Source organism: Cygnus atratus, chromosome 27, assembly GCF_013377495.2.
Source record: "Cygnus atratus isolate AKBS03 ecotype Queensland, Australia chromosome 27, CAtr_DNAZoo_HiC_assembly, whole genome shotgun sequence".
NCBI lineage: Eukaryota > Metazoa > Chordata > Aves > Anseriformes > Anatidae > Cygnus > Cygnus atratus.
Window position 1 is genome coordinate 5,264,914 of NC_066388.1, and position 16,942 is coordinate 5,281,855.

The following is a 16,942-nucleotide window of genomic DNA, read 5'->3' on the forward strand; positions in this document are numbered from 1 at the left end:
GTGATACGTCTTATATTTTCTTACATTGTATTGTGTTATATTATACTACACTACACTATACTAACGTATTTGATTTTGTATTTGATATGTTTCATGTATTTTATGTAGTTGACATAGTTGATGTATTTTATGTAGTTGATATAGTCAAAGAACCATAGATTGGTTTGGGTTGGAAGGTGCATTAAAGGCCATCTAGTCCAACCGTACCACCGTGGGCAGGGACATCAAATATATTTGATATATTTAACATATTTATCATGTTATTTAACCTATTATTTAATCTGTTATTTAACCTATTTACTGTAGTCAGCATATTTAATACATACAAAGTTAGCCCGGAGGGTTGGCACTGCTGTTGTGGCACAACCTCCCGCGATGCCAGCATGCGATGCGAATGCTCCTGAGTTCCTGAGAGAAGCTGCACCTTCACTTTTGCGACCCAGCGAAAAGCAGCGTGGCAGTATGGTGAGGACTCCCCCGTACTCCCCCACCACCCCTCCGGCTGAGCAAACAGGCTGATTGTGCCGAAGCTGCTGAGCCATCACTGAGCCACGTTGACAAAAGCCTTTTGAAAAGGCAGAGCCCCGTGGCTGGGTGCCCTGGCTGAATGAAAGGCGGCAGAGCATCCCTGCGTCAGCATTTCCCCCGGTAGAAGGTGCCAGGCGTGACCCCTCCCCCCCCCCCCCCCAAGCCTGACACATGGGAGGCAATGCAAACACAGAACTTCCAAAAAAAAGGGCTTAATTAGTTAAATTTGCCAGCTTTGCCACTCTTAAGAGGGCCTGCTCCTCCAAAGACCATAATACCAGATTTTTTTATTTTTTATTTTTTTGCTATAAAGAAAGCCGGGATAGGTGCATGCCCCCATTCCAGATGTTTGCAGCTGCATCACTGCTACTGGAGCAGCGAGGCTGGAAATGCAGCAAACCTGAGCAGCAAAGCCCCACAAAAATTAAGACTACTCTTTTCCTTCCTATTTCCCTCCCCTTTTTCCCTGCAGCACCCACATTCATGGATCAAATCCCAGCGAAAACCCTGGTGCCGAAGTGCCCAGGCAGGGTGCAATGCCTCCCTGGGCTGCTCTCCCCATCCCGCCCCCCAGATCTGGTGCATGCTGCAAACCTGCAGTTTTCACTGCTCCATCCACACTACATCTTATCCTCTTATCCCGCTCTGCCATGCCACATGGCTATGAGCTGCCCTTACCGTGCAGCCATGGCCGCGCTGGAACTGCCTCTTCCCGTCTGCACGCGCAGGGCTCGACTCACACTGGGCTTTTCCCAGCTGATAAAACATCGACAACAAGGGCCAACGTCACACGTTTCCCCTCCTGCACGGGGAGGGATGAATTTCACTGGGCTGGCTAACATGAGACAGTGGCTTCCAGCAAGCTCAGCCTCATGAAGGAGAAAAAACAAAATGCGTCAGGTTGAAAAATTCAGTGGGTTTAAAACAAGCCCAATCAATGCACAAGTTTCCTTCCAGATATGACTTTTATGTTCTGGAAGAGAAATACCCAGAGAATCGAGCATGCTAACCATGATGCACGGGGATAAACAGTCTGCTTAAGGGCCGGATAAACCTCACAGCAGCAAATTCTCACAAAAATCACCCTGGTGATTGGGTTGCGAGCCTCCAAATCTGCAGCACAGGATGCTTCTCCTTAGGAAACACCTCAGCCCTCATGCTGGCAGAGTTTTGCTTTTCTCTCTCATAGCACCTAGGAAAAACCAGCTCATGTGAAGAGCCTATTTCTCAGTAGCGTTTCTATCCACAAAGTGCTTTATTTTGAACAAAACAGGTTCTAACTCATGTGCTTCCACATGGTATTAAGTTGCTACAGACTTTTTTTCTTGTTAATAAATGAAGCAATGCCACAGTTGTCCTCCAAATACATGAAACGCTTTTGTCACTGGACAATACTTTTTGTAACGTGTTAAAGGTGTAAAAGGTACCATTAAAAAAAGTTACAAAGATATATCGTAAAAAAACTAAGGGACAAAATCAGAGTTTTAGTTCACATCGAGGTATAAAATTGATATTGCTGGTATAGCGTTGAAGGAGAGAGGCATTTGCCTTGCAAAACAAACCTATTTTTGTCTCTCCCCCCTCCTGCCATCCTCACGCACAAGGAGAAACATCCCCCAGACTCAATTTCAACACCAGCAATGCACAAACACGCAAAATCCCCCCAAAAGAATGAGATGAGGAGAGTTCACAGATGATCTGTTCCTGTGCTGCTCCAGTTTCCTTACAGCATCCCTCAGGAGCAGCTCATTACCATGAGCGGCTCCTGTGAGCAGTATTTGGCATGTTATATCTACCAGAGAGGTTTGACATCAGGTGTGTTGTTTCTTTTTTTAAATCCCACAGTAAAATTAGTGCAAATTAGAAAGAGGGGGGGGGTTAGGCAACAAGATGCAGATTTAAGGGAGAAACACAGCAGAATAACTCTTTCACTGTAAGTCCAACATTCAATCCTGTTTTGCTTTCAATGGCAAAAGCAGAAGAAAGCAATTCTCAGAGGTCCTTTAGGGATGTACAAAACCTTCCCATCACCTGTGAATTATTGCAATAGAAATGTGCTTTAAAAAAAAAAAAATCTGAGAGGCATTATTTGTGCTATTTGGCCTCCTCCAGGCACTGCGCATGCGAACCATGGAAGAGAGCATCGCCAAATGGAGCTGAAGTTATTGCTCTTGAACACTTGCAGCCCCTCTCGTCCCCATATTCAGCGGCTTTGCCCTTCTCCTGAATCTCTTCTATTTTTTAGCTGGGGTTTACAGGCATTTGAGGTTTCAGCCGAAGCCAATTGTGCTGCTGCTGGCCAGTGCCCTGCACCTGGCTGTCTGTGTACAGAAAGGAGCAGAAAAAGCATTTGCAGAGAAGGAGCTGTCTGAGGATGCTGCAAAGAAGCTGCCAAGTCCCATGCATGGGACGGGGCTACCCTGAGTGTGCCGGCACCCCATGAGCTTGAATTTTTTGGGTGACATCCAGACATGGCAATAGATGCATCGAAGCTGCCTGAACTGCTCTGCCTGATGCAGGAGGCTGGGTTGGCTCGAAGACGGAGTGGTCCAGGCAGGTGGGTCCGCTCCCAGAGCAATGAGCATTTAGGGTTCAGTGCAGGATGTCCTTTATGCAAACCTCGTGCATTGTAAGCAGGGCGCAGTGCTGCAAACTGCTTCACAGCCTTGCTGGCCCTTCAGAGATCTCTTCCAGCCTTTGTTCGATCATCAGCCGGAGGATGGAGTATCTGGAAAGGCAAAGGAAAAAGCAAAGAGAGCAGAGCCTTGCAGAAATGCTCAATGTTTCCAAGCTCCCCACTGTGTCTGCTTGATCAGAGGTCAGAAATTTTGGGATTAGGATAAATTCATCACTGGAAAGGAGCCCAGAGCATCTCATGGGATGTGCACACACTGCAGACAAACTCTGACCCAGGGGACCATGTTGTTTCGGGAGCCCAAGGCTATCATAGGGACAGGCTCCAGTGCAGCATTTTTGGCAGCTGGGCAGGGAAGGGGTTTTGTGCTGGTGGGAGGACTTGCAGTTCCGCATCAAGGTTTTAGCAGCAGAAGCAGCGAGATGGGCTCTTAATCCAAATTACTAAGAAAGCCCTGGATAATGCAAAAAGCAATGTCTCATGCACGCATTAGGGATGCCTGTCTCGCAAGGCTGTTCAAATGAATCTTTGGCATCTAATTCCTGCAGCTGAGCCCTCTCCCCTCCCACCCCCCAATGTCCTGTAAGCTCAGCATCTTCCCTTGACGTGCCAGCGCTCAGCAGTGAGATGCTGAGTATGTGCATGCATACTTGCGCATCAGCTTCTTCACTTCACGATCCTCCTCCTCCTCCAGCTTCTGAATGAAGCTCCTGAGGACAGGCATCTCAAATTTGATGTACTGAGCCACCTACAGAGGAGAGATGTGCAGATAAATGTCCACCTAATTTTTTCAACCAAGACCGGGATCCTTCACATCCTGGGAGTGACATGCGCATTGCCCAACAGTTCATTAAGTGCTATTTAAAGCCCAAATGTACCCCAAAGCACCTCAGCTGTGCCCTGATTTAGGAACAAAGCCACAGCAGGGGCACGAGCAAGCCAGCAGATGGCACAGCAGAGCTGTTTCCCATGAGCAGCACTTTCCTCAGCTGGAAAAAAAATATCAATTGTGCTAAAAGATGTGCAGCAGGGAGATTTGGAAGGGCTGAAAAGGCAGGAGACAGATGGAGGCACAGCAGATGCTGGTGTCCATGCAAAAGGTGGGTAGTTTTGTATCCCCCTGCAGACAGGAGTTAGTCTCCTGCTCGGCATTTTTCCCTAGATACTTGTGTCCTTTGTTTAAGCACCCAGAGAGATTTTGAGCTCTGAATTTAACTCTTTCCAGGGAATTTTTGCCACTTTGAAAATGCTGGAGTGCGCCCCATCCTTCTATAATGTCAAGTGATGGAAACACAGGAATTGGATCAGTACCTGTGGCAGCCTTGATTGCAACATTTCCCACTGACATTAATACATCTTCACAATTACAGTGGGGTCCCTTTGCTCTCAGTTGCTCTTTAAGCACAGAACAAGGTTTTCCACATGAGAAAGCTTTAAAAGTGGCACAAAACATTGCAGATGGGTGGAAGGAACTGGGAGGCTTTCTCCTCCCTCATGCAAATGAATGGTACAGAACAGGGCCACACTGGCAGGAAGCTTTGCAAAGCTAACAGCATTTCAGAAAGCAGCCCCTTGGTCACCTGCAATGCTTTAAACCCCAGGAGCACGTGTGCTCCTGCACCCAGATGTGGGAAGTAAAGGATGCATGCAGAGGGGCTGCGGTTTCTGCAAAGCAACTTTTGCACCCCAGTCCTTTTGGGGGTGCTCACCCTGAGCTGCCAGAATGTGCAAACACCAGGGACATCCGATAGCAGAAAGCTTGCCACAATGTAAAACTCACATCATAGGTGACTTCCTCCACCTGGTCCTTCTCCATGAGGAAGACCTTGGAGACCTGCTCGCAGGGGCCCTGCAGGATGCGGGCGATCAGGGGGTAATCAGTGGCCCTCAGCTTCTGCTTTTCTGTAATGACAAAAGCACCAGTTTTACACCACCAAGGCCACCAGCAGGCTTGGCCATCCCAGAGCTGGGCCTTTCCTGCAGCCTCACCTCCACTGGTGTGGACAATGTACAGCGCGAACTCCTCCGCTGAGTTCTCGATCTGAGCACAGATGTAAAGAAGCATTACATTTTGATTTTTTTCAAACCAAGAAAATAAACATTATTTTGCTCTCCCATTACATTTTATATCCATGGAAACTAAGCTCCCCATTACATGTGGTGCAGAGCAGCCCAAGGATCACCCCAACTTGCCTTGAACTTGTTGAGCAGCAGCTTGAGGACCTGCGGGGTCGTCATCGTGCTGTTTATCCGGACATTGGTGACGGAGCCGTACGCCGGTGTGAACACTGATGTCTAAGGGGCACAACGTTCATTTCACCCCCATGAGCACCAAAACCCCCATCCTTTGCCCCCGGAGCAGCTTCCACCACCCATCCCCACCCCACCCCGGTGCCAGGGGCGGGAGCCGGGGCTCGCCTTGTGGTTGTAGAAGTGCCCGTTGATGGAGAAGCGGTGGCGGCGGATGCGCCGCTGCTCGCTGGGGGTGCGGGCGCTGCCCCGGTGACGCACGCCCACATCGCTCCGTGTCCGCAGCAGCTGCGGCGGCTCCTCTGGCTGCAGCCTCGCAGCACCTGGAAAAGCCAGGATGGGGTTAAAGGTATGGATGGACAGGCGCTTGCCAGTGACAGTAGAGTGGCTGGGGTAGAAATCACTTCTTTGCTCTGCTTTGGGGCAACCGGTAACCAGCGGGGTCCTGGTCCAACATTTCCCTGATGCAAAATAGCCGTTGCAAGCCACAATACCCCAAAAACATAAACAGACAACCCTCCCTGATCTCTTGCCCAGGACATCCATCAGCCCAGACCACTGGTTTACTTTCCCCAAAAGGAGGCTGTTAATTCACAATTACTGCATACATCCATGCTGCTACCTGGATAAAACCTCATCTCCTGGAAACTTGAGCACCTTACTCGCTTTTCCATAATTTAACTTTTTCTTTCTTTCTTTCTTTTCCCTTAATGAGAGCAGGAAAATGAGGCCAATGCTTCAGATCTCGGCATGAAGACTGGCCTGGGTCCAGATTATTATAAACTCGCCGTTCATCCATTTTTAATGAACCTCTCCAGCTCAAGCTGATGTTTTAATTCAAAGCATGTCTGCACCAAGAAAATCTCTTGTGTTCGAGATGCATGCCAGTGACTAAGCACTCACAAGGAGCCATGCACACACATTATGCACTGATTTTGCAGACTTTTGGAGAAAATAAAATAAAGACTTCTTTCTGTGCACTGGCATATGATCCACGTCATATGCCCAGCCAAAATAGTGCCTGGGTTATTTCTATATGTCAGTGCGTTGCGGTTATCGCCCACCAATCTGTAACACGTCTCTAGGGCAAAAAAAAACACAAAAGAGTCGTGCATGGGAAGATCAAAATGAGGAAGAGGAAGCAGGAGGACAGAGGGCTGTGCAAGTAGTTTCACAGATCTGTGAGCAATGCAAGGGCCCAGTTCCTTCCCGACTGGGAAGCGGATGAACAGCAAAGCCCAAAGCCAAAAGGATTATCCGGCTCTTATCAGCCTCCAGGGTGCCTTTCCTTAACAGCATTAAAAAAAAATAGCAAGGAACATGTGCAAAATGCCCTGATTGAATGAGAAAAGGTGTAAGGCAGGTTTTTCTGGTGGGAACCCTGGCTTCCCATTCACTGCTGCCGCTTGCAAAAACGAAGAGCAAAGCTGGTGCCAGGGTGAGGAATCTGGGTCCCGGTGGGATTAAGGAAATGCTGGGGCAGGCAGAGGAAAAGCCCTAGAACCTGACCTCAGTGCATGCAGCAACTCGATGGGGAGGGAAAAAACTTTGCAGAACTGTTGACTTCCCCATGGTAACGGCACTTCACAACAGCACCTATTATTCCTCCATAAAAGCAGAACTGCCAGGAAGGGGAAGCAGCAACATCCTTTTCCCTACAATCCCAATAGGCCTTTTTCTTCATCCCCCTATTTCTTTCCACACTCCGCTCCAACACATCCACCATGGACAGTCCCCTGAGCAAACTCTTAGGAAGGGTTTCAGGTCACTGCAATTAAACATAAGCACTTAGGAAATGGCTTGAGCTAACCTAGAGAGGCAGGGACACTGATTTCTACCAAAAAAAATGCCAATTTTATACTTTTACAAAAATAACTGGAATGTAAGGAAGCTGGTGCAGAGCATGGCACTGCTCGCAGTGGTGCAGCCAAATCCATCTCCGTCTCACCAGTGCTGCTACCGGTGCCCTCCGCGTTCATTGTGGCATCCACATCTGTAACCTGGATGTCTGGCAAGGTGCTGGGCTTCAGCACCAACCTCGGAAAAAAAAAAAAAAAAAGGAGGTGCATCATTACCAGGCAGTTGCAAAAGAATTAAAACCATAATAATTTTCCCTCCAAGCCCCATGTTGCTATGTTGTCAGGAGGGAAGGTAAAATACTCCATGAATCCATCCACAACTGGAGAATGCGGTTTTCCCACCAGCTTTGCAGTTTCAACCTGCCCTTCTCATGGCTTTGCCCCCCAGCCAGACCAGAGCATCCCCAAAACTGGGGGCAGTGGGGAGGCTGGGTGCACCCGACTACACCAGGCTGATGCTTAGATCAGGACAGGTCCGGCAGTGCAGCCACCCCCTTCTTACAGATCTGGCACGTTGCAAAGCACCGGTTAACCTCCTGCAGGGTCTCTGCACGGTATATTTCCACTAAAAATCCTGGATCCTACACATTTTTTTTCTACTTGTAGATGTCTAAGTGATGAGTGAAAAGAATGCAGAAAAACCCACAGACATGCTGCTCTTAGTCACTTCTTAGGTGACCATGATGCAGCCCCAGGGTCCCACGGGTGTCTGCAGAGCACAGCTCAAAAATCACTGTCCTGGAGAAATTACTTGTGGCCAGATTAAAATTCAGCATTAATCTTGTTTTGTATTAAAGTTAAAACTGAGGCTATTTTGGAAGGATCGCCTTGATGGCAAAGGGGTCTTCTTGATTTGCAATAGGGGTCCTTACAGAGTGAAACCCAGTTGCTTTACTTTGGACCTGCCCTCTCTGGGCATTGCATGTTGGAATAAAAGGAGTTTTCCTGCACAAAGCAATGACTGAACACAGCCTGCAAAAGACCACCTTGGCCACCACAGACTCATTGGTGAACACAATTATTAGGCTGCGTGGATGAAACGCAAATATTAACAGCCCTCAGGTCTCATCTTCATTAGGAGAAATGATGTCCTCCTTTATTACAGCCACCCAGCCGTTACCGTGTGGCCAAATCCTTTCAGACACGGTAATTGTGATTGCACCCAGGCAATGGCTGCAAAGCACAGCCTGGGACCTCTCTTTTTCCTGCACTCACCCATGCGCTCCCAGGTTGCAGCCCGAGTGCCAGGAGGAGGAGGAGGGCGGTGGGCGGATGCGCTGGTTGTCATCCTGCATCTGCAGGCGGATGGGCCGCCGCAAACCCCAGGAGATGTTCAGCAGCCCCTCAACGATGAGCTCGCCTTCCTCCTGCACAGAGCAGAGAGATGGGCATCACTCTTGCCACCCACACAAATCCTAAAGGATGCACTGGGGAGGAACAGTGTGAACATGGATGGGAGGTGGGTTATAAAGAGACTGAACAGCCAGAGGGTGGTGGTCAGTGGTGCCAAGCCTAGTTGGAGGCCAGTCACCAGCAGTGTACCCCAGGGGTCAGTCGTGGGTCCCATCCTGTTCAACAGCTTCAAGAATGAGCTGCATGACAGGGCAGAGCGTGCCCTCAGCAAGTCCACTGCTGGTCCCACAGTGGGAGGAGTGGTTAATGCACCAGAGGGCTGTGCTGCTGCCAAGGGGGACCCAGAGAGGCTGGAGAAATGGCCTGAAGGAACCTGCTGAGGTTCACCAAGGGGAAGTGAAACGTCCTGCCCCTGGGGAGGAACAACCAGAGGCACCAGGGCAAGGTGGGAGCACCCAGCTGGAAAGCAGCGTTGCAGAGAAGGCACTGGGATCCTGGAGGACACCAAGTTCAACACGAGCCAGCAACATGCCCTGACCACAACAGAAACTAACAGTGTCCTGGGCTGCAGTAGGCAAAGTGTCACCAGCAGGTCAAGGGAGGTGATCCTGCTCCTCTGCTCAGCTCTGGGGAGGCCACACCTGGAGAACTGTATCCAGTTCTGGGCTCCCCAGTGCAAGAGAGCATGGCCACACTGGAGAGTGTCCAGCGAACCAGCAGCCAAGCTGGTGGAAGGACTGGAGCTCTGTCCTTTGAGAGTCTATGTCCATCCGTACCCCCAGGAAGGTGTGGAGGGGATGGAGCCAGGCTCCTTCCAGAGGTGCCCAGTGCCAGGCCCAGCAGCGCTGGGCACAAACTGGAGCCCGGGAGGCTACCCCTGAGCAGCACGAAGCGCGTCCGTGCTGGGAGGATACCGGAGCCCTGGCACAGGTCCCCAGAGAGGTGCCAGAGCCTCCTCCTCTGAGTCTTCGCACCCAGCTGGATGTGGTGCAGGGCTCTGGGTGGCCCTGCTGGGGCTGGGTGGGCCCAGATGGACCCAGGGGTCCCTTCCAACTTCAACCATTCTGTGTTCTGTGGGAGAGTTATGGGGTTTGGGTCTTCAGTTGCTTTGGTGTACCCATATATGATAAGCAAGTATCAAGGAACGTTGCTAACACGCACTTTTTGGACCTTGCAAATTCGAATCGAACCAGACATTCTCATTTCGTCATTGAGCCTCTCCTGCCAGAGATACACCCCTGCTTGGTGCTGGCCCCAGTTCCTTACCTCCCGGTGCCGCAGCTGCAAATTCTGCCCTTCGTAGTAGATGTTGTATGTCTTCAAGTGCAGCAGCAGCTCATTTCTGCAAGAAAAAGAAGAGAGATGCTGAGAAGAGGAGGGGAAAAGCAGGTGCGAAGGCTTCATTTCGGGCAAATTTGGGTATTTCACTGCCTCTAGAACTCCTTTATTGGGGATATCTGCTGTGGGTTCAACAACATCCCTCTGGCCACCGGCAACCATGGTTTTGAGGACAAGATCCCACATAACCATGCTCTTCTCCAGGCTCGCAAAAAGACATAAGAAAACCTCAGTGGAGTCGGTCACAAGGCCAAAAAGAAAGCAAGGCTGAAAAAGTAAAATTTAGGAGTTCCTAAGCTTTGGGGTCACGCTGGAGTCACAAGTTATCACAAGTCCATCAGTTTGGCTCGAGGCGTCAGACCCCAACCTCGTGTTCAAATTAAAAGTCTGAGCCTGCTCCAGCTGCAGATATATAATGATAACAATAATGATAATTACTGTGATGATGATAATAATAATAATAATTAAAAACAAAAACAGGATGTCTAAGTACAGCTGTGTATCACTGGGAAACAGTGACTGATAGCATAAGGCAGTCTTTAATTTAGCTGGCCTGACTGAGTTTAAGGGTGCTCAGTATCATTGGATCAGTAAAAAGAAGCACAAATCACCAGGATTTGAAGTTATGAGAAAGAAAAAAGAGGGAAATATCACCCATATGCTCTATCACCTCGTACTTGAAACTTAGGAATTGATTGCTTCTTTACCAAAGCATAGAAGAGCAATGACTGAGCTAGAGCTGATCAGGACTTCTTCAGCACAAAGCATATTTCAGCAGAAATTCTGTTTGAGCAAAACTGAATGGTTTTAGAACAGCTGGACATGTTCCTAAGAAAAAAAATAAAAATCACTTTAATAACCCTCTCTAGCACTTTTGTTTTAAAAAGAAGTTGCCATTTCCTGCCCCAGAATGTTTTTTTGTTTCCAAATCCAGACGAATCATGTTAAAAAACAGAAGGTGAGGCCAACACAGCTGAAACGACCCATTTGAGCTGGGTTGACCACTCTCCCTAAAAGGCAAAACCCCTGGGAATTTTGCAAATAACTGCCCACCTAGCAGCATCACACGTATTTTTGCCTTACAGCTCCACTGAGCATCTTACTTGGAGATGTATTTGTCTTTTCCACAAGGGACCAGGTATTCACAGCCGCCGTAATCCATCCTCACGCTCCTCTTTCATGAGAACTGAATGGCAAAGAGACAAAAGCAGTGGTGTCAGCCTGTGTTATCGCATCTCTGATACGTGCTCATGGCAAATGGGAAACAGAAATTTGTTTGGATTTGTAAGAGCTCTTAGGCTCTGGCACAGCAGCTGCAGACATGGGCAAAATTAAATGCTGCTCCTCCAGCTAAACTGCTGGGTAGGGCAGCAGGAGGGGAAATCAGATAAGGTGAGAACAGTTGTAAACTCACTGAAAATTTAATACTGGCAGAGATACGCTTACTCTAACATTTGCATTTTGAGCAGCCTCCATCCACAGACTGTCACAGCTATACAAGACCTGGGTGGAAATGTTGTAAGTGGAATCTGCTTCTTTTCTCCATTTCTTTTTATAATTTTGTTACGGAGCTCTGGACAGGTAGGTCTGGATTCAACTCAGTGCCTGCTTACACTGTCCCAAAAATCAGGCAACATGCACAAAGGCTGGCCGACTTTCAAAAGCAGTGTGTCCTTGCTCCTGTGTTGGTTTCTTTTTTTCTTTTTTTTTAAATATACAATGTTCATTGACTTTTCTTGCATTCCCTCCAGTGCCAAAATATCCCCATCTCTCTCATACAAACACTCAGAAACCGTCCCAACTGTCTGACCTTTGAAGTGGCCTGGCCTTTAAAGTGCTGCAGACCATAATCAAATGATTTGGGTGAAACACTCAGGATCACCCACTTGCTTGGAGTACTTTGCAAAACCAGCACTTAAGAGAATTTGAAGTGCAGCTATGGGACGATTTTAGGCTATGAGCAGGGGCTTTTGAGGTCATGTTTTTTCCTGTGTGTTTGTGCAAATCCATGTACAGATGGTCTCTAATGTCACTGAGGTCTCTACATGCACTCCTCTCCCTTCCCTCATACAGAAAGCAAAAAAAAGAGCATTTGATGCACAAACTGCAGTTTTCTCTACTTCCTGCATTGCCCAGCACTTCACAGCCTCTGCACACTCCCAAAGCCCCAGGAAGCAGAACTGTTTTACTGCAGAAAAACCACAACGATGTCCAGAGAGATAAATGAGTCAAGCAAGGCCATATTGCAAAACCTGTGTCAGAGGAAGGCAGTAAACCCAAAAACATAAGTGCAGCAGCAATTCCTGCTTCCTACCCCAGAGCTGCGTATACTTGCTTATAGCAAATAAACTGTATGCAACAGGAGAAATATTCTGCTTTGTGCTTCAATGCAGAAAAGAGGTTGCAAAAGCAAAGCCCACATTTAAGCTGACAGAAACGTGGGGAAGGGCAGGACGAGCCTGGCCCCATGCTCCTGCTCTCTCCGCAGAAAGCAGAAGAGAAACCCGCCTGCAGAGCTCACGCCTCACAGCGGAAAAGCTGACAAAGCTGTGCGCTTCCTGACAAAGCTTCTGAAGAGTTGTGGTGCTGCCCCGAGCTGTCTCAAGGCAAAGCCCAGCTGCAGATGCATGCCCAAAGTGCCTTTTCCCCCTCCACACTGTTCACTGGTCTTAGCAGGAATAGGCAAAGAATTTAATAACCCTATGTACGTGTTAAAAATTATATAGGGAGGGGATTTTGCAGCCTGCTTTTGCAGGAATGCTGATGTTCTTGTGATAAATCCCAGCACAGCATCTGCATGGCACCCACATTTGGGGTTTATGCAGAGCACAGGCAGCTGCGATACATGGACTGGTGTTGATGTCTTGCTCGTGGGTGTCCTCTGAAACCAGATGAAGACTCGGTGGAAATTACCACTAAGGAAGGATTAAATTACATGGCTGCTTGCTTGGGTCATGCAAAAGTGTTGCCAAAAAAAAGTGGCCAAAAACCCCCTTTGCATTGCAGCTGAGCAAGGGGTGGAGCCTGCTCTAACAGGAGGAAGTTTCACTCCTAGTATCATGCTGATAAGAAGGGGTGATGCCAAACCCATTTTACCCTATTGAGGTAAAATCCAGGCATTCTGAAGCAGAAGGGGAGCCCCGGAAAGCAGGTTTGTGCCCTGAAAGCTGGCGCTGAGGAGCTGGGTTTCCTGTTTACCACCTTGCAGCCCAGCCGGCGCTACCACCTTCACCTCCGTTATCACATCCCCTTCCGAGCGGCCAGGAACAGGGCAGATTCTTCCTTTTTTGGCTCTCGAGAGCATCAGGCTGTGTGTGGAGCAGCGTGGCAGCCAACGGAGATCCCCAAACAACGACTGACAGATTTTCTGCTATGGCTTTGGCAAACGTAACAGCGCTGGAAATCACCAGAATTAAATAGCTGGAAGCATGCAAATTGCCCAGCTGGTTGCTCAACCTCTACGGCCTGGCATGGTCAGAATTTCCAGGAATCCCCATGCATCGATTTCCCGTTTTGATGCATTTCCTTCATGTCTGTCATGGGCTGAGATTTCATCACTGGCTTGCAGAGCAGCCCGAGGGCTGTATCAATACTTTAATCAAATCAATGCTCCCTGCTCCAGCGGCAGGAGGACTTAGCACTCTTTGCCTTCAACTACGACCCATCAGCTGCTGTCACCATTGCTTTCAAACCCAAACACGCCCCCCCACCCCAAATAACCTTCCTAAGGTCATTTCCCTGATCCCCACAGCCCCATCTGCTCCACAGCGCGGAGCAGGATTGAGTGCCTGCTTCTGCAGAGCTCCTGGAGAGATGCCCAGCTCCAAGTCAGCAAAAAAAAAGGGGGGGGGGGGAACAGAAAAACAATTAATGATTGCATTTTTCAGTGGGAGAGAGATGGTGCAGCCCTGCTCCTCCAATGAAGGGTGTGTTTTCTGGGACTGTTTTCTTGACCCCCTCCCATAGCTCGCTGCCACGGATGCTCCAGAGTGGGAGGGCGGTTTCGGCACAGCTGAGTCCTCCCCCAGCCGTGTGAGGGATTGTGGGAATATCTCACTCCCTGGGGATGCTTCTCCTGCCCAAACCCTGCCCAGGGCATCGTGGGGCGGGTTTCAACCAGCCCAACAGCACATCCAGCGATCCCAATGCAATCAGAGGCAAAGCAGTATCCGGAGGCGACAACAATTCCCTTGTAGGCACGGGGAGCCTCTAAGAGGGCCTCGCTCCGTGCCGGGCAGTGGCTGCATGCTCTCACCCTGTCCTGGCAGATCCCGGCTACGCGTTGCTCATGCAGTGGTGACGGCGCAGGGACGACTCTGGCCCAGGCCCTGTTTTCGAGCTGGGATTTCTTCTGAGCAGCCGTGCTAAGCGTGAAGGTGCAGCGGCTCCATTGTTTTCCAGTGCTGCTATTGTTCGCCAGCCCAATTGTTCAGCTCCGTCCTGCGAAGGGAAAGGAGGTGAGCGGTGAGCGGTGGCAGAGCTGCTAGCGGGTGATGCCGCCCAGACTGCAGGCGTGCTTGGGGCACGGGGACGAGCCAGGGGACGAGCCAGAGGACCCCCTGCCCGTGCGCGGCAGGTCAGGCCCCCAAGCAAAGCCAGCAGCCCTCAACGGCTCCTTGGGGGCCGCAAGGAAGGAGCTGGGGGCGGTCGCAGCCACTGGCCTGTGTTGGGAGGCGTCGTGCCCAGGTGCGGGGGCCCTGCGGACGCCCGCGGCTCCCTCCCAGCCCGCAAAGAGCAGCGGGCTCCGAAAGAGAGGGCGAAGCCTAGGACGGAGCGGTGCCACCCCCGGCCGTGGGGGGCCAGACCCCGGGCTGGGGGGAGCCGCCCGGCCGCGGCTGGGGCTGCGGGGCCGCCTCCGGGGCACCCTCCCGCTGCGCTGGGGACGGGGACGGAGCGGGATGGCGGCCGCCCCGGCCCGCCCGCACTCACCCGGCCCCGCTCCGCGCTGCTCCGCCACCACTCCGCCACCGCGTGGGGCCGCCCCTAACGGCGGGGCCGGGCGGGGCGGGGCGGGGCGAGGGAGGGGGCGGGAGCGGGAGCCGGGGGCGCCCCGACCCCAGCGCCACGGCCGGGACTCCGCAGGACGCCGCCGTCGCGGGTCGGACTCCGTGCCCGGGCCCCACGGGCAGCCCGGCTCCAGCAGGGGATTGGACGCGGGACGGGGAGCCCCGGGGGTGGCAGGGACCGGGCTCCCAAAGGAGCTCCCGCGTGCGCCCTGGGACTGCGTTCCCAGAGGATGCCGCATCCCGGGTACCACGCCCGGGTTCCCAGAGGATGCCCCATCCGAAGCACCCGCTTAGAGATGCTCCCGTGATCGGCTCCAGCTCCGTGCAGAACTCCCTGGGGGACCTTTTCCAGGCTTCACCACGCGGCCTAAAAGAGGTTGATTCACCCTTAAAACGCCCCAAACGCTGTGATATTGTGTCACATCCATGCACGCATCATACCATGCCCTTCTGTTTCTGGGACGGTGCGGGGCTGCGTGCTGTCAGCACAGCCAGGCCAGCATCCTGTCCACAGCTGTGGGATCCTGCCTGGATCCAAAACCGCCTACAAGATGGGGATTTAAGAGGAAATAAAAAATAAAAAATAAAAATTAATAATAAAAATGAGCATGGAAGCAGATGTTGCAGCACAGGGTGGGGGTTACCTCCAAAACACTGCTCAGCCTCTGCTCCTGGGGTCCCATCCTGCTGTGTGCCCCACGCCACTGTGTGGAGGGCTCGGGGAGGCACAGAGGCATTGAGTATTCCAGAAGTGCAGCGGCGCCTTTGTCTGCTTTTGACCTTTCCCAGTGCTTTGTGGCTTCTCTGGGCCTTTCTTCCTTTTTAAGGAATTTGAGTAGAAACAGCCCACACTGGGGGAAAAAATTAAAAATCCCGAACCAAAGAAATAATCTAAACAGCTGGTTTAGCAAAACAAGCAGCTCTTCACAACTGCAACATTGTAATATTTTTTTTTCTGTTTTTTTTTTTGACTTGTATGTAAAATATGATAAGTTCACGAGCCATCCGGCTAGGGGAAAACACTGACATCACAAAAGCAGGCAGGAAGGGGGGTGGTGGTGTTATTATTTATATTCCAGCAGCATCTTCAAGGGCTGGCAGAGATGAGAAGCCCTTTGTGGCAGGGAGAGCCTGGCTGTGCTGCACAATGGAGAAGAGCCGCCTGTGCTGTGCAAACCCCCAAAACTAGGGGTTTATCTCCAAAGCAACCAGAGCAAAAACAAAAGGGGGAAATAGCAAGCAGGGTTTTGCTGCGAGTACCTGTGCAGGCACAAAATAGTAGAAGTGGGGGAAATCCTGATTTTGTAGCACCTGCTCGCCGCCCTTAGCATGCATGTGGCCTCCAGCATGGGTAGGATGGAGCCTAGATGCAGGCGCTCATTCTCATCTCACTCCTCTTTCCACGTGGAAGCTGCAGCATGCAATTAGTTGGCCCAGGAGAGGAGGCAAATTTAAGTCTCTTCATAAACGGCTTCCCAAGCCACAAACACAGCAGGTGCTGACAGGAGGCAGACCTCACCCACACAGCAGCTGTGAGAGCAAACCCAAGTGAAAAAATGGTCCCAAAACTCTGCCTGGCCATGGTCCCTCCAGCTGCGACAAACCCAAGCATTGCTTCTTCCTGCTGCCAGAAATCTCCTTGGAAAAGGATATTTTGAAGTCTGCCATTAGGTACACTGTGCCCATTTCACAGGTTAAATCAGCATTTCTGTGCTAAATGGCATACAGGGAAGATGGCTGATGACTTTTAAACCTTTAATTTTGATGGATTTGTTACCACTCCCATTAAGTGAGGCAGGATGGTGAGGACCCAAGTGTAGGGCATTCACTCCAAAATACTCCCAAATTCAAGTATTCCCCCCTGGACTGAGCAAGCATCCAAATTCACTTCTTTCACACTTCCCCCTATTTCAAGACCCCCAAGATAATTGTCAGTAAATACCAAACAATATTTTGCACTTGGAATCATGCTA

At 50.5% G+C, this 16,942-nt stretch overlaps 1 protein-coding gene across 5 annotated transcripts; it reads right to left on the bottom strand.

Moving 5' to 3' along the window:
* Nucleotides 1–1,764: 1,764 nt before the first annotated feature.
* On the bottom strand, nucleotides 1,765–14,964 carry RASSF2 (Ras association domain family member 2). 5 transcript variants are annotated; one of them, XM_035568792.2, is made up of 12 exons: nucleotides 14,893–14,964; nucleotides 14,219–14,403; nucleotides 11,067–11,149; nucleotides 9,892–9,967; nucleotides 8,488–8,639; nucleotides 7,362–7,450; nucleotides 5,582–5,736; nucleotides 5,357–5,458; nucleotides 5,153–5,204; nucleotides 4,944–5,065; nucleotides 3,814–3,911; nucleotides 1,765–3,256 (listed from the first exon to the last, which is right to left on the bottom strand). In XM_035568792.2, the coding sequence occupies exons 3-12, from the start codon at nucleotides 11,123–11,125 to the stop codon at nucleotides 3,187–3,189; spliced, it is 975 nt and encodes a 324-aa protein (XP_035424685.1). In that variant the 5' UTR covers nucleotides 11,126–11,149; nucleotides 14,219–14,403; nucleotides 14,893–14,964; the 3' UTR covers nucleotides 1,765–3,186. The 5 variants fall into 5 exon arrangements, with proteins under 5 accessions (XP_035424685.1, XP_035424683.1, XP_050571764.1 ...); XM_035568790.2 differs by having other exon boundaries at nucleotides 7,275–7,450; XM_050715807.1 differs by having other exon boundaries at nucleotides 7,281–7,450; nucleotides 14,893–14,960.
* Between the last annotated feature and the right edge of the window lie 1,978 nt (nucleotides 14,965–16,942).

Excerpts from the sequence above, each read along its gene's own strand:
- RASSF2 (XM_035568790.2), bottom strand. The coding sequence starts at position 11,125 with ATGGATTACGGCGGCTGTGAATACCTGGTCCCTTGTGGAAAAGACAAA. Across the intron at positions 5,737-7,274 it reads TTCCAGTTATTTTTGTAAAA|GTGCTGCGAGGCTGCAGCCA; the intron begins GTATAAAATTGG and ends TGGCTTTTCCAG. Across the intron at positions 5,459-5,581 it reads GGCACTTCTACAACCACAAG|ACATCAGTGTTCACACCGGC; the intron begins GCGAGCCCCGGC and ends TGTGCCCCTTAG.